Raw genomic sequence first — 24,697 nt, 5'->3', positions numbered from 1 at the left:
AAAATGTTACAAGGAGGTCTATGTCAATATTGGTACACATTCTACGAAGGCACCTGTTAAAAGTGCAATTTACACGAAGTAATTGGTCCTGGAGCAGTCATCATGTTTGACATGAAACATTGCCTAATTTCATCTATGAAGTGTCCCTGCATTGCATCATGGTGGTTGCATTCAACATAACATGAATCTCGCCCAGGGTTGGCCATTTTCAGGCGCAAAGACAAAAGAATGAACCTGTTTTATCTGTAAAAAGGACCTTCTGTACCGTACTTATATACTCGATTCAAAGGTAAACTATTTGACGATTCTGCGTTGAAGTTCGAATGTGCTAGGACCGAAATTGGAAGAGATGTTGAAATGAAAGAAATGTTAATCATTAAATCGGAAACTTTTAATATTCTGCGCGAGAATACATTGCTTTCTACACATCCCCCTAAACCATTCTGGCCGAACGGAGTCGCAAGGAGGTGCAAGCTTTTTTTTGTTCATTTCAGTACACACACAAAAAAAGAAAAAAAAAAACATTGCTTACGATACGGTTACAATACTTGTAATTTAAGAAGGAGGCGCGAGCTTATTTTTTCATGAGCGCGCATGCGTTGACTTTAGGTTGGGATGGCTATGTTCACTTACAAATTTGCAAGCATGTCAACGAAAGCTTTTTACCGATTGGTCACCTAACTAAATCCAAGAAAGTATTATTGTTGATTTTAATTACTAATAATGACTCGTAAGTACTGGTTTCCATTTTGTCGGTGAAGGACGGAAACGGAGAGAGCGGGTCTTCATCGGCGAAATGCGGAGCATTTTATGAGAAACGAAGGAAGCCTGGGGACGAGCCAGATGTTCGCCAGATGCCGGCGCGCGTTGGCGCGCGCAGCATTGAAATGTTTTTTTTTTTCCAGCGCGCGATCGAGTGAACTTGCGGGTCCGTTTAGGGACCCAACACAAGTCTGTATGCAGGTTTGCAATTTCAAAACTTGCGTTTACTTGCGACTACGTTTAGTCAGAGCTTTAAGGTCGCGGGGGATACCTACAGCATGAATAAATTCATGAGGGGAAATTTTGCTTGACCTGCATCTTTTAAAACGCTTATTTCTCAGCTGTTATGGGTGCGATTAAGCTCAAATTTTACAGAGACAAAAAGAAATGATCAAAAATTGTGAATGTCGTCTTTTATTTGGTAGATTGCATTTAACGTCGATGTTATAGCCTCGTGAGTGCCAAACTGGGAAAAACATGATTTTGTGGCAGAGTTTGCGGAACGAGTAGAATACAGCACACTGGGATCTTGTCAAAAACTAATCAGTCAATACCTCTAGAGTGTCATAACAGAAGCGGATTTTTTAATTTAAAGTTTGCCAGCAAATTACGGCGGTTTAAGTGCGTAAATTTGAATTAAATGTCTTCTACCTCTTTCTAAAAGCGCTCTTTTAAAATTCCGCTTCTGTTATGACACACTACAGTATTCAAAGTTTACCTATCTGCAGTGGCAAGTCATGAAGTTCTGTATCCGTGCTGTATTCTCTGCCACAAAATTGTCGGAAAAGTCAACACTTTGAGATTTCCGAAGGTGTCCCGACCTAAATACGATCATTTTACCAAGGGAGATGTAATTATGGTAATTATATTCCACGCTTTTATGACGAGAACAATGCGTTTTTAAATAGGACACGATTGTTTATGCCGAATATTTTTGTGATTACTCTAAGTTGCAGAAAAATTCAAATTTAAATGAAAATAAGCTCAAAGACTTCCAACAATCTATATGAACGTATATCGCTTAATGTTGTTTAAATTGGTAAAAATATCAAAGAAACAGGATTTTTTTACAAATCACGCGCACGCGCCCATATTTTTATCCAGTCATAAATATCTCGTAAAGTTGTCGATGCAAGTCGTTGTACTTCGTGCATACGCTTTAAATAAATGCATAATGATGAGCCTAAGGTGTCCCCCGCGACCTTAAATTGAGTCTCCCAAAAAGGAAAAATCCTAAGTAAGATATGCGCGTGCGCTTTAATTGACTAAAATACGGTTGAGGCACACGTCAGTATAAAAACGAAGTTTTAAAAAATGAACGCGCGAATATTAGTCTTCGCGAACTAATTACGAGGCAATTTGTTCTATGACAAGCCACGGCTCTTCTGACGGTTCGCGAGAACTCGAGAAAGTCATTAATTAACTTCTAACGTTTCTACAGACTCATGAATTTTAGGATTTAGAATGAAAGAATTCTGCTTAGTGCACGCGCAATTCGTCACTATTAGCAGATGCTACGTAACAAAGGAACTTCAGTTGTTCGATGTTTTTTGCAATGACTATTCACTGCGTTGTCGTGTGAAGAAGTTCATTGTGCGTTCCTTTAGTGAACAGAGTCGAGAAAACGATAAAAATGCGAGAAAACGGAGAATCTTTCCGTACAAACAGTTTACGTGTGCAGAAAAGTGACAAAATTAATCCGGAATCGAAGATGGAATCGTCTTCGCCTGATGAGAAGTTCACCTTGCCGAGTATTCAGCCAACAGTGGTTCAAGCACTGCCAAGCGACCGGCAAGCGCTACCAAGCCTGCAACCGACAGATCAGTTAAGTCTGCCAAAAATTCAGTCAATGGACAGGAAAGCGCCACGAAGACCTAAGTCTGGGGTGAGGCGAAAATTGCCAAGTATTCCAACCGTAGAGGAATTAAATCTGCCCAGTATTCAAACGAATGCTGCTACTCCAGTAAAGCAGAAGCTGCCGATTCTTCCAACGATTGAAGAGCAGGCTAAACCAAGTGCTCCGTCGGCCGAGACGAAAGTGCGACCGACTGTTAAATCGGCGAGACGAATCCTGCCGAGCATTCCTCCGACAGAGGAACTCACCCTGCCGAGTATTGAACCGACTGCAGTTAAGGCGCAGCCAAAAATTATCATCGTGCCGATGCGGCGGAGGCGAAGAATGCTGCCAATTCTTCCAACTATTATCGAACAGACGTCGCCGAAACCTACAGACGTGGACGTAACCGAGGAAAGTGTTGATTCCGCGGAGAACGGTGCGCCTAAAAATCCCGAGGCGAAAATAAACGACGTCCTGTCCAGTTCTCAGTCTGGGATGGAAGAAACACAAAAAAGCCTTCAACCAGTAGAGAAAGAAGCGCGCCCAAGCCAGACGGAGAAGCTGGGGGATGCTAAGCCCAAGCAAAAGGCAGCCGCGCAAAGGCCTCAGAAGATGTCGAAAGGGACTCAGACAATTCTGAAATCGGCAGAGGACGAATTGATGCCGAGTCTTAAACCAATAAAGAAGAAACCTCCGGAAAACCTTGGAAAAGAAGAGGAAGAGCCTTATCCGAGAGCTCCAACAATGAGAAAAACTAACGATAATCAGCCAAGGGACAAAGACACGCTGTCGAGTGTTCAAATGAAGGAAAAACGAGTCCCTAAATCGCCAGTAAAGGCTGACGTTAAACCACAAGCCAAGAAGGCCCCACAGAGCCCTCAACCTCCATTGGAACAAGCGCTTCCAAGACATACAATGACAAGGTCAGCCAGGGCGATTCGTCAAATAGCAAAAGCCAAAGCACTGTCGGTCCCGCCACTTAAATTGGAACACGAGCGAGGAGCGAGGCGAATGAAGTCAAGTCTGCAATCTACAAAAGTAAAGCCACTGAGTAGCATGCAAGGAAAAGTGAGCCAGCAAACGCAGACATCAGGTGAAGCGTTGTTAAGCCCGCAGCATACAGTGGAACACAAGGTTCCACGGCCTCCAGCAGCGCGGCCAATGAAGTCAAGTCCTCAAGCTAGAGAAGTACCGGCGGCAAGCGTGCAAGGGAAAATGAGGCAAACCCAGAGGAAAGCAGACGCGCTGTTAAGCCCAAAACATGCAGTGGAACACAACATTCCACGGCCTCCAGCAGCGCGGCCAATGACGTCAAGTCCTCAAGCCAGAGAAGTACCGGCGGCAAGCGTGCAAGGGAAAATGAGGCAAACCCAGAGGAAAGCAGACGCGCTGTTAAGCCCAAAACATGCAGTGGAACACAACATTCCACGGCCTCCAGCAGCGAGGCGAATGAAGCTCAGTCCTCAAGCAACAGATGTAAAACCACTGGAGAGCGTGAAAAGAACAGCCAGGCAAACCCAGAGGAAGGCAGAGGCGCTGTTGCAACCAATGCCTCCACCAGCGAGGCGAACAAAGGTTAGTCCTCAAACTACACAAGGAAAAACATTGGAGAGCGTTGAAGAGACATTATGGCAAGCCCAGACATAAGGGTGAAGCCGTGCTGCACCCAAAGCCTCCACCAGTGAGGCGAACAAAAGGTGGCCCTCAAAAAACACAAGGAGAAACAATGGAGGGCGTTCAAGGAACATTAGCGCAAACGCAGGCGAAGACTGAAGCGCTGTTGAGCCCGCAGCGTACACTGGGACACCATTTTCCACTGCTTCCAGCTCCAGTACAATTTTCCAATGCCTCCCAAACTAAGGTTAGTCCAGCGGCAACAGAGGCAGAAGTGTTGCCTAGTCTGCCGCCCAGTAAAAAAGAAACTCCGCCGAACTATCAACCGAAGCCAGGGAGTTATGCATTTCTGAACCTTAAAAGGCGAGAGTTTGAAGCGCTGCAACGTCTTCAACACATGGCGAAACAATACCGAGAAAATGGTCAATCGGTGGGGAAAGGAAGTCATTCACGTGACCTGTTGACCGTAAAGCCAGCATTACCCCCAATTCAGCCAACACAAGAAGGCACAGCAATGCTTAAGCCTCATCCGCCAGAATCCATGACAAAAAAGGGGTTGCCGAGTGCTCGGCCGGCCGTGAAACGACCACACCCAAAGCTTCGAGCGACATTGGACAGGGAGCTTCCAGGTCTTCAACCGACTGTTAAACAAGTTCTACCGAGTATAAGCTCCTCGAACCTCCATACTCTAGTAAAGCAACCATTACCAAGTGTCCAACCCGAACAGAGGTTCACAGAGGAGTCAGACGGACATATGCCGAGAGGGGAACGGCAGTAAAACAAACTTATTGATTTTACGTAATCACGTGGTTAATTTTTATTACTTGTAAATAGTGTTCGGCGCTTCCGAGCCAAGTTAACCACAATTTTTTTTTTACTTGTAAATAGATTTTAGTGTTTGGCGATTGTGAGCCAACCACGATTTTTTTCATAACCTTGTATATATAGATTTTAGTGTTTGGCGACTCCGAGCCAAGTTAATTAACCATAATGTTTTGTAAATAGACATATACGATCGGGTCCGTTCGGGAAACGATCAAACGGAACGATACTCTTCAAGTCTTTACCGATCCTAAATTAAGTCAATCTTGACCTGTAATACTAAGTACCGCTATGAAACAATCAATCACACAAACGCTTCTGGGGTCGTTTGAGAGGCTTGGGAAGTTGAAAGCATGTATAATCGCAAAGCAAGACAATTTAAAGGGTTTGGCGCCCAGGTTATAACTTTGTTGCCTTACCAAACGACTCCAGGCTTCAAAGCTAAGCGAATTTAAACAATGAGTCATGCGAACTCCGCTGACTGTCATTCACTGATGGCTCGTGTAGGTCCATCAATTATCCATACGAGTCGTCAGTGAATAACAGTCAGCGGTGTTCGCTTGGCTTTATGTGTCTATCTATAAGTTTGTTGCGGTATTTTTCTCTCACTGTAATACATAAGAATGGACAAATAAAAAAAGAAGGATCGTTTTATACTCAATCTTTTTTTTAGTGGGCATAACTGTGGCGGTAATTTCTTCATTCCACAGATTCAGTTCTAGGGATTTCTTTTGGGGGCCTTAAGAACCACGTGGCGTTAGTGGTGTAAGATAAGGCCTTAAATCAGTTTAAAAGTACAGATAAAGCCTTTACTTGCCGGAGCTTATCCCGGTTTCTGTAGCATTAAGTGGCCAGGAGTATTTCAACTCCACCCTTGATGGGATGCTAGTCCATCGCAGGGTTACCCCCATAGGCACTACTCATACCCAGAGGCACTTTAAGGGTAAAGTGCTTTGCCCAAGAACACAACACAATGACCCCGGCTAGGTCTCGAACCCGAACCGCTCGATCCGGAGTCCAGTCCAGAGTCCAGTCCATTAGGCCACAGTTTTGAATTTTTAAACGAAACGCCCGCGAAGTCTTCAACCTAGTGTCAAACAAGTCCTAAACCGAAAATAAAACGAATGTTGCCAAGCTCTGTAGCTTTTGATTGAGTATCTTGTTACTCAGTAAAACAATTACTGCCGAGTCTTGAGCCGACAGAACTAGTGAAGCGCATATTGTCGAGCTTGCTTGCAATCTAGTAGAACGAATGCTGCCACGGAATTGTATGAACCGACAACAAACCGAATATTGCCGAGCCTGCCAAGTTCAACCGAACACTCCCGAGTCCTAATTCGACAAACGAGCATTGTTTAGTCTTAACCAAAGCAAGGGAGTATACTTTGTTTTGTAGCGCGGTTATAGTAGCAACAGAAACATAATTATAGTAATAAACATTTCTACTATGGATGTGATCATTTTACCAAGCAGAATTCTAAATGCTTTACTATTCGTGCTATACGTTACAGTTATGCTTTTGCTTAATTATTTTGAATTTATTCAGCAGCTAAAAATTTATTTATACATGGAGGCGAATATTCAGTTTTGAGTCTTTTGTTTAAAAGCTCTCCCTTTTATTCTCAAAGAACACTTTTTTTTTCAATTTTCAGCTTTGATTTTTATTTTACAAACAAAGCCATGTGCGCATTCTGTGTTACATTTCAGAATGGTACAAGTGACCGTTTGTTCGAATCTTGTTCATAAAAAATCAAATGTAGTTAATTAGCCTTCCGTCATTTAAACCGAGCAGTGATATTTTATTTATTTTAAAATTATATTAGTTGCGAACCTTTTTCGTCGGCTCAATCGTGCTCAAAGTAACGCGATTAAAAAAGATGATCTGATATTCATTTTAATTTTCTCTAATTGCTGTCTGCCAAAATTTCAATTACGTTTTGATGACAGGTTACAGAGTCAACAGGAATTTGCATTCTGTTTTATCCTAATTCCGCTCATTATAAATTTTACTTTTTCGTGTAATTAGCTTCCTTTTCTTAAACTTGTTGAGGAAATTTTAATGATTCTGACTTAGAAAAACTATTCTTTGTTCTTAATTAAGGCAAACAGAAAAATGTGTTTAGCTTTGCTTCGTAAAGGCAAAGCGAATCTTCAAACCAGCAAACGTCTTTGAAGAATTTTTAGCAATGTTTTACACAACAATTTGAAATATTGTTCTTTGAAGTTTTGTCTCTACTTAAAAGACCGTCTGCATGTAATGAAAATTTTGGCTTCTCAGTCTTTTAGACTTTTAATATCAAACGCAAGATCTTAAAACTTTTCAGACCACGTTATAATTAAAATATCCATTTGAAATAAAACTGATATTATTCAAAACGGAAATCAGTGAATATAGATCGTGATAAGAAATGTAAGGATGTTGAAACCCTTACTGTCAGGATTATTTTTGTGCATTTTTCTGACTTGTCTATATATGGCATTTAATTTGCTCTTTTATGATTTTTATGATATGACTACATGTACAGCTGTTGGCACGATCTCTATAACCGGGACTGGATAAGATGCCACAGGTTCTACGAATTTAGTAACGAATTGCCATATGAAATTACAAAATTGTCTTTTTGAAAAGTCAAATTCTTCCAATTAGCAATGTACGAAATGAATAGAGACCAGGAGATTTAAGGCAGCTGTGTCGCAGAATAAAGGATTCGAACGATTTAAATTATCGTTCAATTTAGTCAGAAGCTTCAGCCTTCATCTTCTCTGAATCAATTTCTAGCCATAAAAACCTAATAAAGTAAAGACAAGAAACACGACATCCATGGCAATATTTAAGGTCGTACAAAAATCTTTATTTTCCTGCCCACAAGCTTGTGGGCTTTGTTGTCTGCACGCGCGCCGGCCTCGTTTGCATTCCACTTAGCGTGAAAACGAGGTTGCGTGTATGACTTGATGGTAACAGTATTTGATACCGGTTCACTCATTCACAGGTCACCAACCCGCGCATCAAAACAAACTTGCGTAAATTCAGCGTGGACCGCTTCCAGGAACTTCTTTTCATCGCCAACTCGAGGATAACGCGCAAGGCGTCGATTTGAAGGTACGGTCAACGACTTTAGTCATAACAATAATTAAAAATCTACCGTCCAAACCTTCTCCAGTTGCTTTATTACAAAATGTTTCAGTATTTTGTAAAGTAACATTGTTTACTATTTAAAGCGGGATTTTCGATTACAATTTTTCTTTTGCCGCGAGACACGCGTTTCATTGCCTTTTAGTAAAAACGCTAAGAAAGTTCTCATTTTTGTGCGCTTTTTGCGGACTTTGGTGAGATAAATAAACTTAAAATAAAAAGCGAAAAACAAGTTCGACTCGCTCACATCAGGCGGCAGAGACGCTAAACTAAATGGCTTGGCGAAGCGAATTTGCGTCTGCTTTTGAATTAATAGAATGTTTGAGAGAAAATCACCTGGTGATCGTGATGTGAATCACGAATTAAAACGTGAACAAAACTGAAAACGGACTCCCTAACGATTGAAGCGCTCTTCAAAAGACCTAAGCGGGACCCTCGCGCTATGAGAGAAGCTTTGTTTTCGATCAATGCGTGTTCTAATTACCATTGGCTCGTAGCGTTGTATACTTGGGATCTCAGCATGGGTTTTTCCTTTGCTATACAACTCTTAAATGGATTTTACATCGTGTATTGCTATTTCAAATTTTGTCTGTCGTTTTCAATGAGTTTTTCGCATGCACTTTATTCTCGAAGCAAATGGTTATTGCCGGTTAAAATTGCGCATCAAAGCATAATGATTCGATCGGCCTGAAAAACGAATTTATTGCTTCATAAAGTCAGAGCGTACTTCGCAATGAATTGATCCAATCAATGGAGCTCAAGGCATTGTTTTTCTTGCCTCCCGAGCACCGATTCCGACAACAATAATAACGAAGAAACTTTCAAAACTGCGGCACACGCAAAGACTTAAATCTGAAATTACTGAGTTTGTTTTTTCCGCATAAGCTTGTTCCCTTTCATTTTTTTACATCGCTTTATACGATATTTGACAGAAGAATTATAGAAAAATCCTGTTCAAGATTGTTGATTTCTCTGTTGTATTTAAAAGCCGTTTACACTTGTTTTGAAAAGAGAGACGCTCTTTAATTAATTTTACTTCCGTCGACAAAGTAGACTAAATTCCCCGAAAAAATTGCCTTAATGAATTTACGCTTTGAAAATGCAAAAAACCTGTCCTTGAACAAATTGCCTTCATTTATCAACTGACGACATCATCAAACACTCAATTTTTTTTCAATATATCCTAGGTTATATTAAAACTTTGGCAAAAATTATTTCAATCTTATTTTTTACCGATTCAAGGTAGCCTCTTGTTTAAGCAATTTTCAGTTTTATTTCAAAAGCCACACACAGCGTGCGAATTATTCAGCGAGTGTTTTGTGGGGTAGCGTGTAGGCGATTCTGTTGACATTAATGAGAAGGAGTTTGCGACTGCAGCTGTGTGTTGTGGGCGGCTTCGTCACGGACTGACGGAATAAATAGGAAATTTCTAAGACTATACCGAAAATATTACTTCTGAAGAAACCGCACTCGATCATTAAAAAGAAAATCCAATTCAAAACAAGATAGCCAGCCAGTTGAAAACGCAAACAACTAGATGCGTTTTCAATTTTCACGTGTACAGGTAAAAATTGGCGCAATACTATAACTAGATTGATATCAAAGCGGAGTTCTTCCAAACGCACGTGTTGCCCCAGGCAACCATTTATCGCGGCGTTTATGTATTGAAGAGTAGTTTTTTACTATCGTTTGGCACTCAAATATCAATTTGCGTCGTGCATAAATATCAAAATTATTTTATGCAGAAAAAGAAGAAGTTTTGTATTTTTGATATGTTTAATTTTATAAGAAATGATTTTGGAATTTGAGGCGATATACTTTCGAAAATCAGAAAATCAGACGTTCGCTTGCATGTTAGATTGGACGCGGGAAGAGATTGAAGACAACTCTAGCAGGTTGGCCATAATTGAATTCGGGCCTTTCCATCATTTCCAGCATTTTTACACCCAGAGGTAGCCCTTGAGCGAAGCCAGGGGGAAACAAAATAGCGGCTAGGAATCTTTGACTGCCCCTCCCCCTTTCAAAAACGAAAAGTGAGTAATGAGTAAGTGGAGAGAAGTTATAGGTTAGCTTTTTCTTGTCTGTTTGGAGCCTTCGACACTTGAAACCCTCGTAAAATAAATGCCGATTAATTAGAATGGACAAGCTTAAGAAGTCGTTTTATATATATAAATTTTTTAATTTAAATCTGGTACCTCTCCGGGTGTGCATGTCTTTTTGTCAATATTTTAACGGCCTCTGGGGCCTTTATGTGTACTGTATTTATTTTCGCCCTCTCTAGTGCAATTACTGAGATATAGACCTCCTGAATTATAATCGGTTAAATGATTGCGCACGCTGAATCAAACTTGCAAATCTCCTTACCGTGTTGCTGTCAGTTTTGAGAATTTGTTATTTCATCAAGACAATCTCCGACCAAAGCTAGCGATGCACAAACATCCGTACCGGCCTCTCATTTTACTTTCTCTTTACAGGCTAAAGCGATGCTTTCCCATGATTTATTTTGTTAAGGAGAAGATGAGATGTTGATTTAGCGTATATAGAAATGTTTTTTTTTTAGGGTACTGAGATAATCTAGAATTCTGACAAACGGAGTCGGAAGAAGATGCAAGTTTCCAACATGTGTCAGCCGGCAACTTTGTTTGGCTTGGACTTGCGCGCACTTGCGTTGACTTGCGATGACTTGCAATCACTGTTTTCTTCGAGGTACAATCTGTGCGCTAGTCTCCAGCGACACACTTTGTAAGCCAAAGCAAATCTTATTGTTTAATTGAAATGGTTCACTTGTGAGTAAACTTGCATGTCGTTTGGTCATGTCGTTTACTTTCACGTGCTATTAGACAGGACTTTCATGTGGTACTGTCTATTATAATTATGCTGTACAAGGTCGTTCTAACTTTTAAGTCTGTGGATGAAAAACTAGTGTGACCATTGAAATGAAAGCTACTGAGCAGTACTTTGATGTGGCACTGTTCGTGTCTATTTCAGATTATAAGATTATAATAATCTTATAATCTTATATTATAACAATCTCATACAACAACATTTCTCATCATTAAATAATATTGAAATAAACAAAAAATTAAATAATCGAAAAATAAAGAAATAATAAAAAAAAATTATATAGCAAAGACCTGCTTCGGACAAAACAGGTGATAGTTCATGACATTTGCTGTTTGCGATAAAGTGTTATCGCAACACTGTATGCATAAGGAAATTCCACTATCGGTCACTATATCAAGTTTTCTTAACAGCAAATGGAAGTTTTTGGATATGGCTTTCAGGGCTTTTACGGTTTTAACCAAACTATTCAATAAACGCTTATCTCACTTGTGGCAAATCAATGTGCTTCTCTCCTCGAAACGAGTTTCTGCTCATTTATACCTTTAGATAATGTGTCACATTTTTCTTCACAAGACTTTTTTTTGTTCACTTTTCTTTTCCCCTACATATTTTATACTTTTTGTGTTTCCGATGTAGCTTTTGTACCAGCTTCATATTTAAGGAGATAGTTATAGAGCCTCAGAAACAGACGCGCGACAAGACAAGTCCAGATAATGTTCGCATTGCGGGCCACCGCAAACTTGAGCGAATCAGTCAGATTGTCGACTCCATATGCACTGTACATATTTTTAAGGCTATTGTACCTCAAAATAAAACTACAGCTTATTCTGAAACAATCAGTAACTGTGTTAAACATCTAATGTTTAATTAATATTATTATTATCTTTGCTGCGGGAACACTTAAAAAGTTAATTATATATATTAGCAAAGACAACTCATCTTCATTAAGTTTACAATCTTTTTTTCTTGTTTGTCAGTAGCTTGACGTTTTAAAAGGATCTACATTTTGAGTGGTGCTTATTGGAAAACTGCGAAATTTTCACTGAGTTTTTCTTATCGTTGCCAGTCTCGGTTTGCGCCAATTTTATCCATCCTTGTTCGTTTTTGGTCTCATTATCATTTCTATGGTGTTTTTCAGCATCATAAAAATTTTATTTCGAGGTTTCTTTCGAACAAAGATAATTTTGACAAGGTTTGACGACTGCGTTAATTTTTTTATAGTTTATTTATTATCATTTAAACGACTTTCAAATCTTTTTACATCTGCCAATAAAACTGTGCAAAACGTAAATGAGCAAAGACTATTTTATAAATCTATGCTTCGCTGATGAGCAGATCGATCGTTGCGTGATGACCTCGACGACAGGGGCTACGTAATAGGACTGTAAAACTGTATATTACGTTCAAGAAATCTGTAGAAATATTTCCTTACGTTTAAGCTGATGGTTTAGATATTTGACTCTTTTCGTCTCAAATAAGTACTATAGTCCACAATAGGGACCCCGCCCAAAACCTCAGTGTGGCTGCGATTTATAGTAACGTGACAAAGTTTGCCAATCAGACTTAATTGCGCCACCAAAAATCTGGGTTACAAGAAACCGAAAGAGTATGTCAGCATTCAGAAGCAAGCCCTGAAGAAAAGTTTCCTAAAATGACTTAAAAGAGAGTGTTCACGTTATTAATATTGCTGCATCGCGCACTCCTAATCTTAGTAAACTCACAGGAAAATAAAGAAACATCTTTTCCGGCGCTCACTTCTTTCACCGTTCGAGCTTAGTGGCCCCGGCATTAGCCCTGAGCTTATCTGTAGCATGAAGCAACTATGAGCATTTCTGCTCTCCGCTGTATATATGGGATGCTAGTCCATCGCGGGGCACCCCCCCCCCCCCCCCCCAGCATTAATAACTTACTCGGACCGCTCGATCCGGAGTCGGCCACTTCGTCTGCGTAGACGTCTGATATTCGACCTAAAAAATTCCATACTGATGACGTAACTACAGAAATCTGAGTAAAATCTATGATTGGCTGTTACTTGCGCGCGAAAATTCAAAAAACCGAGTAAGAACCAATCAGAGACAGTGCAAGGATCTCTTTAGATCTACGCCATCAGTGTGGAATTTTTCTGGTCGAATCTCTTATTTTATGCGTTTTAGAAAGCTCGGTCAATATTCGTTGGTTTTTTAGCTTTCACCTTGCTAATGTCAACATTCAGTACTCTTTCGGTTTCTGGTAATCGTGATGTCACTGTTTATGGGCCGGCGGATTAACACGTTCTCTCGAAAAGTTTCCTCATAGGCCTTAGGACTTTTTAGGGACTTTTGGTGTACCCCCCCCAACCCTAACAAGGCACTGTAGATTGCTTCAATTTGTGCAATGTTTAACTTCCAAGATTTCTGAATACTAGTGCTCCAGGCTTTTGTTTTGAAACAATCATGCACGGTTGTGGATTTCGAACTTTTAGCTGCGTAAAATCTACAGAAGCGGAGCAGTCGAAAAACATAAAATTCAATCAAATTCAAAAGGCGTCCGATTGCCAGTAAGAAAGGGAAATTTTTCACAAGAAATCGGCTTTTGTGGCTTAAAAAGTACACTGACGAATGTGCTAGATAGTCGGTTGCAAACGTAATTGGCCTTTGTCCAAAAGCTCTGCATGCTAACACCGATTCCAGTTTAAAATCTGCTTATGTAAAGATTAAGATAAGAATTTTATTGTTTTGTTATGCCGTGTTTTACTAGCTCAGACTAGTCAAGTACTTTACGGTCTTGTCTAAGGTTTGCAGAAAACAGAACATTTGGTGGCTCGCTAACATGTTATAGCCAAAAGATTGTAAGATGAGTACTTTTTTCTTGTTATTATCAGGATAAGAGGCAGAGAGGCTATTTCCGATTTTTAGTCAAAATCAAGTACTTGCGTTTCCGTAAAAAGGCGTGAAAACCAATACATAAAAGCAAGATTCCCTCCTGATACAAGTTGTTTGCGCGCGGCTCGGAAAATGCCATTTCCCTTACTCATGCATGCATACATGGCTGCATGTTTGCGTTGCTAGAACTTTTTTAAGATCCGCGTACTTAGATAAGTGTCAAAACTCGTGGGAGCTTAGCTGGGCAATTTAAGTGGGAAGCAGCTCGTTCCGAACAGTTACCCACGTAAAGGAAAGTGCGACGTTCAAGTTTCAAGACAAGGGGTTTTAAAAATTTTAAGACGCGAAGGCTTCTTAAGATTGTAATTCTTTCCGAAGATCAGTTAGAAGATTTTTAGTTATTATGTGTAAGTTTCTCGTTTCTCGTTAAACGACAGATTTTTGTTACCGTGTTCAGTTCGTAATTTCTATACATGTTTTATGCGGGGGTCAAAATAAGTTCGAGCCAGTTGCCGCTGAATGATTTGTTTTGTCAAGCGTGTTGCTAGTCCAAACTTGTGAAGTGCTTTTTACAAATTGAAAACATTAATGCGTATATACCTGCGTAAACTTAGTTTTCTGTTCAGAAAGTCCTGAGATTTCCTTGAGGTAAGCGTATTTTGTTTTTCTCATTTTGAAATTGTTTATTGATTGCGCATCCTTCCGTTAACATCCGGCTATTTTAATGCGCTGTTTCCGGTGCCATTCAGGTATTTTTGATACACCCCGCTTTCGGCGATTACTCTACGCGATAAAAGCTACGTAGAAGCTTTTTAATTTCTGCTTTTGTAATTCACCGAGTTAAGGTTTGTAAACACCGCCGAATCGATTTATCAATAAAGAAAATTGGCCTAGTTTTATCGGTATGAATACTCTCTGTGCCATAGAATTCAATAGCTTTGCTTGCTTCATTCTTTTTAAAATGACCTCCTTGCTTCCTCTCATAGTTCCGGCAGTTGTAATCATTAATTGACGAATTCGTCATAGTTTTGTCAGCACATGCATTTGTCAGATCTTCAGAAAACATTATTATTAGCGTGTAATTTGTGTTTTGTTATCCGTTTCGAGCTCTGTTAGTGTCGCCATGACAAGTTTTCTCATGCCGTGACCTCGTGTAACGTGAGACTGTTATTGTCACCGTCGTGTAACGTGATGCTACTTCCGCCGTAACGTGACACTCGTTTCGTGACTTCGAAATCATGATAACAATTTGAATATGTCGTAGGTGGTGTAGGCTAAGTCCGCCCAGCCTTGTCACGCCCAAAATGACCAACGCACTCGAAACAAAAACAAATTTCGAATTCCGTTGACTGCGACACGAGGGAGGCTCGCCGGCCGTATATCCTGGGCTTATGGTTAGTAGTCATAAACTGTGTCCCGGCAGAATTCCTGAACAAATTTTTCACTACATGTGTTCCGATGCTCTAGCACCAAAGAAACTTGAATATCATGAAACTAAACTACATTTTATTTGAAATCGCTTAGGCTTATTAGAGATGAGACCATTCGTTTTGAAGTTTTATATACATTTTTGCGATTCGCTCAGCATTCAATTTTTTTCTGCAGAAATTTGTCATTTCTTTCAATATCTTTTTGGTACACTCGCTTAGCTTTATAAAGTTAGGTTAGTAGTTGTTTGTTTGTCCCAAGATTTTCAGTCCTGATAGTAAGATCCACTGCTTGTTATGCAATGTTGAGCACACTAGCTTGACGAACTCACGTAGATCTGTGCAAATTGGCACGGCTCTCTCGTAAAATACAACATTCCCAGACAAGACGGCCGACATTTTAAGTGAGATGTTGTCCAAACCCATTACAAATCATTACGGGTGTGTCAGACATTACCAATTTCCCCCCGCGGCAAAATATTGCGGTTTCTTTAAAGCAAAACCGTTACTAGGGGAACAAAAGAGTCGGAAATAGTTAGGATCACTCCCACTTTATAACATGACAAAAGTTTTTGCACATTTTTGGACGTGGATTGTGTATTCCCAGCAAGAAAAACAGCAAGAGCGTAACACCCTGAAGGCTTTCTACCGCAAAGGAAAAATAATATTGGCTTTAGACTATTTTGGTATTCCGACGTCGAAAGCGAATAACTCAAGTCGTTTTGTTTTTTACTCTTCTACAAATTGGTAATAAAGAAAACTTCAAGTTATGCGTTGTGGGAAAGACGTGACTGAAAGTAATGACTCAAGTTATTTTTGGATTTGCATCAACGAAAGCAAGAGAAAACAAGTGAAAAACATTATATGGATATAACTGAGCGCTGAAAATGAGAAAAACCAAACCGCGCGCGAAATGTGAAAATTAAATTCCCGGCACTAGAATTAAAGCAATGTGTTGCAGTTATTTGGGAGGACAGTGTTTCCAATTTGGGGCTAGTCTTTCCATTCAAGTAATTCAGGTTTAACTTCTCCTCGCGTCAAGCAAGCTGCCGATCTTGGCGGTGCAGTGGCTCCGTAGCAGAAACGCCGGAAATCTAATTCCCGACCATTTCCGAAATTACGACTAAATTTGTGTACCAACCGCTGCAGTGTCAAAGGTTTCAGAACGAAAAATTGATACATGTTTTGAAAAGGCCAATTGTTAAACTTTGGTCTTTCAATTGAGTTGTAACTCACTTTAGTTTTAATTTTATTCGTTTTCCCACAAAACAAAGTTTTATGTACATGTGAAATGGATTTTTGTTATTCCTGGGGCTCACCGCGTTGTCATGTGCCTTAAATGGAATGCCGAGCCTGGCTATTCTTAGCAAAGCTGTTCGCTTCTACTGCTGTAATAGTGTTATCCTTGTTTTAATTCTTACTAATTCCGAGGATACATGTTCAAGAGGATATCGAAATTGTCAACCAGGTAAATCGTGAGCTAAGCAGTTCAGAGGTGGAGTATAAAGTTTCCATAAGTTGCTTAAAGTTTCTAAGTTGTTTTATCGTTGTCAAGCTAAGTAAGTACCGGTTCTTCAAGTCGGATTTAAGATCAGTGCCTCGTACACGTACGCTACCTTGATAGTGCTTCGACTTTAAGATTCTTATGCCCAGATAAAGATATTTAGAGCGTGAAAAGATTTAACATAACTAACACTAGTTTAATGTCGAAAGATGAAGGTGGCTAGCTTCCTCAAGGGCCAGTGGCTTCAAGTACTGGCGAGTGGTTCTGAAATCACGTAAAATTAGTTGACTTTGTTAGCCTTAAATTCTAGCTGAGAGTATATTATAATTTCTTAAAAGATTTCTTCTGTAATGTTTTGATAGATTCAACTAAACATCGTTGGAGAAGAGTTACAATTTTGTATATGGGCGCATGTCTAGTTGAGCGTCGAATGGCTAGCTACATGTACACGTGTAATGACCACTGTTGATCAACATCACGTTATGAATTCTCCGCCGTTTTATAATGTCAACTAAAGTATTCGTATTGCTCGGGTAAGAATCTTCTTTCTCCATCAGCGTTCCATGAATTTCTGACTTCGTTTCGTTTCTCGTCAAGTTATAAATGGTATATAAATTATCTGGTCCACATCCTTTGATATAGATGTGCGTTTTATCACGGTCAAGTCATCTCACTTGTGCTTGTCTTGAGGACTCATTTCCGCGTCTTTTTCCACTGCACTGGCGATATAAACTGTGATATTGGTCCAAGTATCAGTATATTCTGCGGTTTTTAAAAGGTTTCTGCTAATGACAAATTACTAATGCAGCCGAGTTGTTTTACCTCGTTATTAAGGATTTCAGTAAATGACCTTTTAATTTAGCTTATCCTGACATAGTGATTTACTCCGGATTTGCCTTATATATTGTTAATCTTGTTTCAAACCACAATGCAAAGATTCGGGTTTACCGCATTTATTTGTAAAGTACGTGTGGAGTTTAAGAGATAGGCTTGTTCTAGAAAAACCTGCTTGAAGTATCTTATCCCGGTTTAAAAGGTCTTAAAACGAAGCAAAATGCCGGGAACAACTTATTTTTCGGGGAAGGTTTCACTAAAGACTCATTTCACTTGTGAATTCTCAGCTGAACCTGATTATCTCGATGAAAAGCTGCTTAATTTTCTTTTAGAACAAAGCATTGAAGCGATAATCTTCGTTTTAGCCAATGATGCTAAAAATACCGCAAAAAAGAAGGCGCTAAAGTTAATGGCAAATTACCCGCCATTTTATTTTCGTCCCTAGGTCTGTTATCGATCATGATTTACTGATGTCGGTTTGAGCGAAGTTTATGGTGACCCGGTGACCTATCTCTGGACGATTTTGCTTTCATCTGTTTGTACTCATCTTGCAGACACTCTTCAAGTCAAGATTTCCAAGTTGTTCTTGTTGATACGCGGGGCAACAGGCCAGTAAACAACAGTAGATAATTCTCGATAAACCACGGTGCTTTTTAAAGGTGCAGTGCTCTTTAAAGATGCGCGCCTTTGATAACAGCCCAGAAAATCTACCTCGACTTGGGAAATGCCTCGGAAAATTCTTTTATCATCGTAAATATAAACACTGCAAAAATTTCCTTTGCATTCAGTAGAAATAAAGATTCCATACGAAACTGAGATTGTGAAGTTTTCCACGTTCGCGCTATTATTTTTAAAGCAAAAGAATGTTCGCCCTAAAGTCTATGAAGCCCTGTAGTCCTGTAGTCATGGATTTCAAAACAAATGTTTTGAATTTGTGGTTTAAATCCTGTAGACGTGTAGTTTTCTCGTCATATTATACACAATCTAGACAGTCTAGAACTGTTGTTTGTTTCTTTAATCTCGTCATGTTAAAGTCTTGGCTGAATTTTGACAATATAAAATTTGGTGCCAAGCCCATTTTTGCGCAGAAATTCGAAAACATCATTCCAAGATCATTAAATCGCTGATCGAGTGGTTCGCTGTCTCTTTCTGTTTTTCCAAACCGCATATCTGCCCGACGCACAGCGATTTATGTACGTTTGCTATGAATATTCATCACTTTTTCTGTGCGTAAATTCCCTAGTTGATGATACTACATTTGTTTTACATGTAATTTTCAATCGGCCGCGTCCTTTCGCTGCATGCAAATGAAGTCATTGATAACTTGTCACGTGACTTGATTGGGACCATGATATGTGTACTAATCGCAAGATTGTATTTTCCCTTTGTAGAAAGAAATACTTGTGCTTCCGTACCAAGGATATCCTTGAACACAACGTGAAAACCGACACTCCTCATCCACGCGACGAAAGTCATCCCTAAATTCCTTAGTAGAACTACGGGACTTCAGTGAGCTCATGTTGATAACGTGAAACTGAAATACAAGCGAGCGTCTCTGAACAACCGCCATAATGGGCGACAACGCCGACAGTGAAGGCAACTTAATTCATTTGATATTGAACGACATAAAGGTGGGAATTCTGACTGATTCTTAAAAACGTTTTAGTTTCAAATTTTTGTAGCTAGTTTCAGTGCTAATTTTCTCTTTCTTTCAGGCGAGCGCGCCGGTTTGGGAAGATTTCGTGGGCAAAGCGAGTAAACTACATTCGGCGCTAAAGTACGTCGTGTATAATTTACTTCTGATTTTTTATAATTTACGCGTTGATAATTTAGTTTTTCTCTGAAGATAAGAAGACAGAAAGGCTAATTTATTTTAAATTTTACTTGTTCAGGGCAACAGTATTTGCGGCGGATGCTTTTTTGGACGCTTTTCAGCGAGTTGCCGATGTGGCGAATTCGTCACGAGGTAAGTTTACTACCGTATTTCACGGTACTTTTCATTTTGCCGCGTCAGCCTCGCTCTTCTTTTATTTGTTCTGGTGCCTTAGTTGTTTGGGAAAACACAGAGCTGTGCCAATATATCCCAAGCCAGACTAACTCGATTTTTTCAAAGATAAAAACTGAAGGAACCAAAAGCACATGTTTTGCTTGGCCGTGTCACTCTACGGTTTTAATTTCAGCGGGTCAGGAGTCCAGCTTGGTGTATTTTTAGTTGTTGTTTATTTAGGTTTACTTTTTTGTGGAAGAATTTTGAGACGCGCTTTTGCAAGTGAATGTTTTTCTTTCACGAAAGAGCAAACAGAGTTTAGGCGCGCTAATACTAAGCCATTTTACGAGTTTTCCCTTGACTCTGCAATACACGAAAATGTGATGTCGATACGGGAATTTACAAAGCAGTTTTATATAATATCGTTGTTAAAATCAAACCAAAGCGACGGTATTTAGTAAAATTTCACTTGTAGATTTAATAAAATAGCTGGGCTCTATGGAGGTTATTTGTTTAATTTGCACGCAACAGAACCGTTGGTTGTTTGGAAGGGCAGAACTCTTGATCGAAGCCAATTTGTTCTCGAATGTGAAAATTCGCTTCGACAGTTTCCGCGCACAACGCGGTCTTTGTTGTAATTCGAAACTTCTTCTGCGACCTTTCAAGCCCATCTTGACACAAACCAGTAAATTTAGGTAAAAATAAACTTTAGGAAGTGTCATTTTATTGTCCCAAAACTTTTCTTCGCGCCATTTGCTCATGTACTTGGTTTGGCAGGTCTTTGCACTGTTCACTGTCCGTTAAAAATTTTGGCGCTAAATAAATTGTATTTTACCGCGTCTATTAAGATGAATTCAAATCAGTAAGATATTCGTCCGTGCAAACTGTTGCTATGCTTGGGTTATTCTGTGTTCTCAGAACATTTGTAGCTTTACCATGCCTTTATAAGCAATCTTGATATTTTTTTGCCTTCTCATCTGTTTCCATTAAATTTGCGGTTTGGTTTCGTTGCATTATTTCCAACATTATTTATGTTTTTGCGCCACCTGTTTCGTACAAAACTCGAATTTCTGGGTGATAATTGAGTACATAGAGTCGCGGAAATCCCCATGTGATGGAAATCCTTAGCAGCGTTTAATGAAGGTCAGATTTCAGTATTTCACTACAGTTAAATGAGCAAAGATAACGCTAGAAATCTTGAAATGATTAGCATCACTTCAACAAGACACAGAGTGTTGACCGCTATGTAACAAGAAAACTCGACAGAGGGAAGTGTTTACTGTCAGATTACTAGATCTTGCCTTGTAATTTGACATGACTTCCTTATTTTTAAAGGACCATTGTATTGTGTCAGTTTTCTTAATGTTCTGTTCGTTCTATGCAAAAATAACATGTAAATTTCCAGAATTGTATAATATTTTTACATTGATACAAATTTTTACTTGTAAATTAAATTTGTTCACCATTGAAGCAAATCACCAATCTCTTCTAGTTACAGAAACAGTCAATTTGTCATGGATTTTTCATTGGCCTTATAAATTTTTGAAAGTATTAAATTTTTGTTTTGATGTTTCATAGAAAAAGTGAAATTTGTTGTACATGTAGTCCTATGCTCGCTGCCAAGTTTTTCTTGTAAATATTAAAATGTTGTTTATCAGCGACACATGTACTTACACAGCATCACACCACCATGTGTCAGGTTATATGCGTTACTATAGCTAAAATGTAACATTTGGTAACAAACTGTTGATGTGATTTTGGTTGCCGTAGAATTTTACTGATGTGCGTCAATACCAGTCAGTTGCCAACATGACTGTCAGGATTGAAAATCTTTCACTATCCTGACTTTTTGTGGCAGTTTTATTGAGCTGGATATTTGCCCAACATTAGACATCCACAGGGTGCCTTATGTTGTACTTTGTGAAAATTAATTCAGCCGTACGCGTGTATCCCACAGGGTAATTTTTCATTTTATTATGTTAGTGTAAAAGATGTGATGAAAAGTATTTTATATACATAAAAAGAAGAAAAAAGGGAATTTAAAGGAGCATTGTCATGATATTTTAAGTCATTTTTCTGATAACTTTGAAATTAAAGGAAACCTCATAATAATAGTTTTCTAATGTAGGAAAACAACAACTGAGTAATAAAAACGCAAAAATAAACAAGGATGGTTTTGACTGATCGATGAAATGAAAGCAGATTGCGAATGGCAAACTTGAAAAACCTTGCCAATTTTTTCAAGATGCGTTGTCTGTGACTACCTCCTTTAAATAACAGTTTAGTTGTAGGTACTGTAGATACCTATATAAAGTAAAACTGGTTTTGCAAGATTTAAGGAACCCATACATCACTGGAAAATGAGGAACAAAACAATTGTGATATAAATGTTACTTCAAGTCAGTTTCTATGCTTAAATTAAATGTCTTCTTGTAAAAGGTTGGTTCTTTTTCAAGGCATCTTTAATTCAACATCGCCACTAATGTTTTGAAGGAGCAAGGTTATGCCAGCATTTTCTCTGCCCATGCGCTTGCACTTTTCTTTCTACACCTGCTAGAGGGGAACATTGGGGTTTGCGGTATTGGCCAATTTTTAAGTGTGGTATTTCAGTAATTTTTGCTTGAACTGCGGTATTCTCCAAACCTGTGGGATGCGTTTTCTTAGCATAATTTTTAGTCAATGATAGTCAGTGTAACAACTTAAATGCTCCACTTTTTTCCAACCATTTTCGGTTTTCTGGTCTTTTCAGGAACAAGCTAAACAGTCTTATGCTGTCACCTGAGTTAATGTTGACAATAGTAAATCTAATGGTTCTAGTTAATCGACAATGTCATTGATTTAATAACAAGTTCACAGTCGTGTCATTGTTTTCATGTTCCTGACACTCGTTTTTGTGTAACTTTTTTCCCCTGCGAACAAAACTGCTAGTTATTCAGGCTAACTATGACATTATATTTTCCAATTTTTATATTGCGATACTTGCAGAATTTTTTTTGCCATGTTCGGCATTCCCCAATGTCCTCCTTTTGCTACATTCAGTAGCTGGCACAACAGTTGTTGAGCATATTCATTACTTTTTCCTAAAAGGGGAATTACAGCTACTGTAGTACTGGTTATGAAACAGTGGTGTTCAGTTGAGTTGGAAACTGAGTGTACAATTCTATCTCTAAGTATTTTTGAACCTGAATTCTGAAAACTACATGTAGCAGAATGTTTTACAGTTAAACAATGCTACAATAAATTTGTTTTCAAAGAAAACACACCAAATTTTGCCAGTGAAAGGTGATGTAGCACGTTCAGTTCCAATTTGGTGGCAGTGGTAGGTACCGCTATAAGTTACTACCTTGTTGTGCCAACATTAATTGTTTTTTAGATTAACTTTGTAAAGCAGTTTCATATACAGTGTAATCCTTTTTATTCTGTCTTATAATAAGAATTTCTGCAACATCATCTCAGTAGAGAAAATAACATCAAGATAACATTTATAATCTTTTATTTTCTTTTTGGAATTTTTAACAATAGCAGTCACCTTGCCAGTTTTGTCTTAAAATATAAAAACAATGTGTTAAGTCATTTCTAAACAGCACGGAAAGCAGACTTCCAAATTATTTTCTTTTGCCTGGCGAGTACTTGATGAACTTGTATTTAATTACCCAGTAGCCATCATATTTGTACCTTAATTGATCAATTGGTGTCTTTTCAAGGAAATACATAATTGAATCAAAATGCTTGTCCAAATTTAAATTGACCCTGATGTTTGTTATCTTGTCTATGTGTGGGGTTGTTAGAATGCTAAATTAAATTCCTCAACTTCCTTTAGATAAATCCCAAGTTTATAGAGTCATCAATTAAGTTTACCACCTTTCATCCAGGAGTGTTTTTAATTTTATTAATGTGAATTGTAAACACAAAAAAAGGTGTGGGAAAGTATTGTTGACAAAATTTATTACCGCTGGATTTTGCTCATGTCTCAAGAAAAAATCATTGTGATTTGTACTGTGATGAACTTCAGTCTTTGATTAGTCTTTGATTGTTAATATTAACACAGAGCAATAAATGAGGAGGCATTCCTGAGTGAATGACTTTCTATGAAAAGAACTTTGATTTTCATTCCATCTCGCTAATTACCCACATGGGGATGGTATTGACGTAATCTAATTGCAAAACTTTCTAAGAGGTGACTAATGTGCATTCGATGTTCCCATGATTTTGTTGCATCTAAATAATTTATCCATCGTCTTGTGGAAATTTTGCTTTCATGTACATGTAATCAGGAAGAAAGGAAGGAAGGGTGGATGGTGTTCAATTGTCATGAAAGAAATAATATTTCATCCATTTGTATTGTGTTCAAGACAAAGGACATCATTGTAGAAATATGTTTTTGTTCCTGTTGCCCATTATAAATGGATTCAAAATTGTATTTTAAGTTACCTTGGTGCATTCCTTTCTGGTCAAATAGTGATGACCTTATCATGAATGAGTTATTGTTGTCAGTTTCAATTAAGAAACTGTCTTATAAGTCGCTAATAGTTTACTTTGTGTGATGCCTGAGTGGACTAAGCTTAGGAATGGGGTGGAGATAATTACCAATAATACCTTTATCTTACAGTGTCATTATTATTTTATTGTGTTGGATGCAAGCATGACTCAGGGTGTCAAAAAGAATGTTCACCTCACTAACTCCATTTTGCTTGCTTCTTATAAAGTATTTTGCAAAGAACCATTAATGAGATGGCAAATTCAAGTGTTTTGAGCCTTAGATTTTCTATTAAACTGCAACTTTTGCATTTTATCTGTCATTAATTTCTGCATTGAGCCTTTGATCTCACCTTACAGCTCAATCATGCTTTCTAGTATAGCAGCAAAGTATTTTGGCTCCATTTGGGATAAAAATAGATTTTGTACTTGAGCTAAGAGGGTTTATAATGATATACTGTTTATGGGTTGAGCTGATTGATGCCTGTCATGTAAGATGTCTTGTGCAGAAATACTACTTGTTCTATCACAAATCTGTTCTAACATCTGTAAAATTCAAAGACTTGGCAGTCTTATATTTCATTAAAAAAACCCTT

At 38.7% G+C, this 24,697-nt stretch overlaps 2 protein-coding genes across 6 annotated transcripts in view; both read left to right on the top strand.

The window, feature by feature from the left end:
* The window catches only part of LOC144651210 (uncharacterized), a 40,565-nt gene that overhangs the window by 6,181 nt on the left and 9,687 nt on the right, over positions 1-24,697 (top strand). For 2 of the 5 annotated variants that reach the window (XM_078511123.1, XM_078511119.1), the window contains exons 2-5: positions 8,026-8,135; positions 19,030-19,269; positions 19,354-19,415; positions 19,531-19,604. In XM_078511123.1, the coding sequence (XP_078367249.1) occupies positions 19,210-19,269; positions 19,354-19,415; positions 19,531-19,604 (196 nt within the window). In that variant the 5' untranslated portion in view covers positions 8,026-8,135; positions 19,030-19,209. Of the gene's footprint in view, positions 1-8,025; positions 8,136-14,502; positions 14,522-18,531; positions 18,832-19,029; positions 19,270-19,353; positions 19,416-19,530; positions 19,605-24,697 lie in introns of those variants that run through there. The other 3 variants (XM_078511122.1, XM_078511121.1, XM_078511120.1) reach the window with 3 other exon arrangements.
* On the top strand, positions 2,318-4,249 carry LOC144652086 (uncharacterized). Its single transcript, XM_078512120.1, has one exon. It carries the CDS (start codon positions 2,396-2,398, stop codon positions 4,244-4,246), a length of 1,851 nt encoding a protein of 616 aa, XP_078368246.1. The 5' UTR covers positions 2,318-2,395; the 3' UTR covers positions 4,247-4,249.

Source organism: Oculina patagonica, chromosome 4, assembly GCF_052425735.1.
Source record: "Oculina patagonica isolate OP01 chromosome 4, crgOcupat, whole genome shotgun sequence".
NCBI lineage: Eukaryota > Metazoa > Cnidaria > Anthozoa > Scleractinia > Oculinidae > Oculina > Oculina patagonica.
Note: the sequence above shows the minus strand (reverse complement) of the source record. Positions and strands in the feature narration are given on the sequence as shown.

What these genes read in the sequence shown, in the direction of transcription:
- LOC144652086 (XM_078512120.1), top strand. Translation starts at nt 2,396, where the DNA reads ATGCGAGAAAACGGAGAATCTTTCCGTACAAACAGTTTACGTGTGCAG.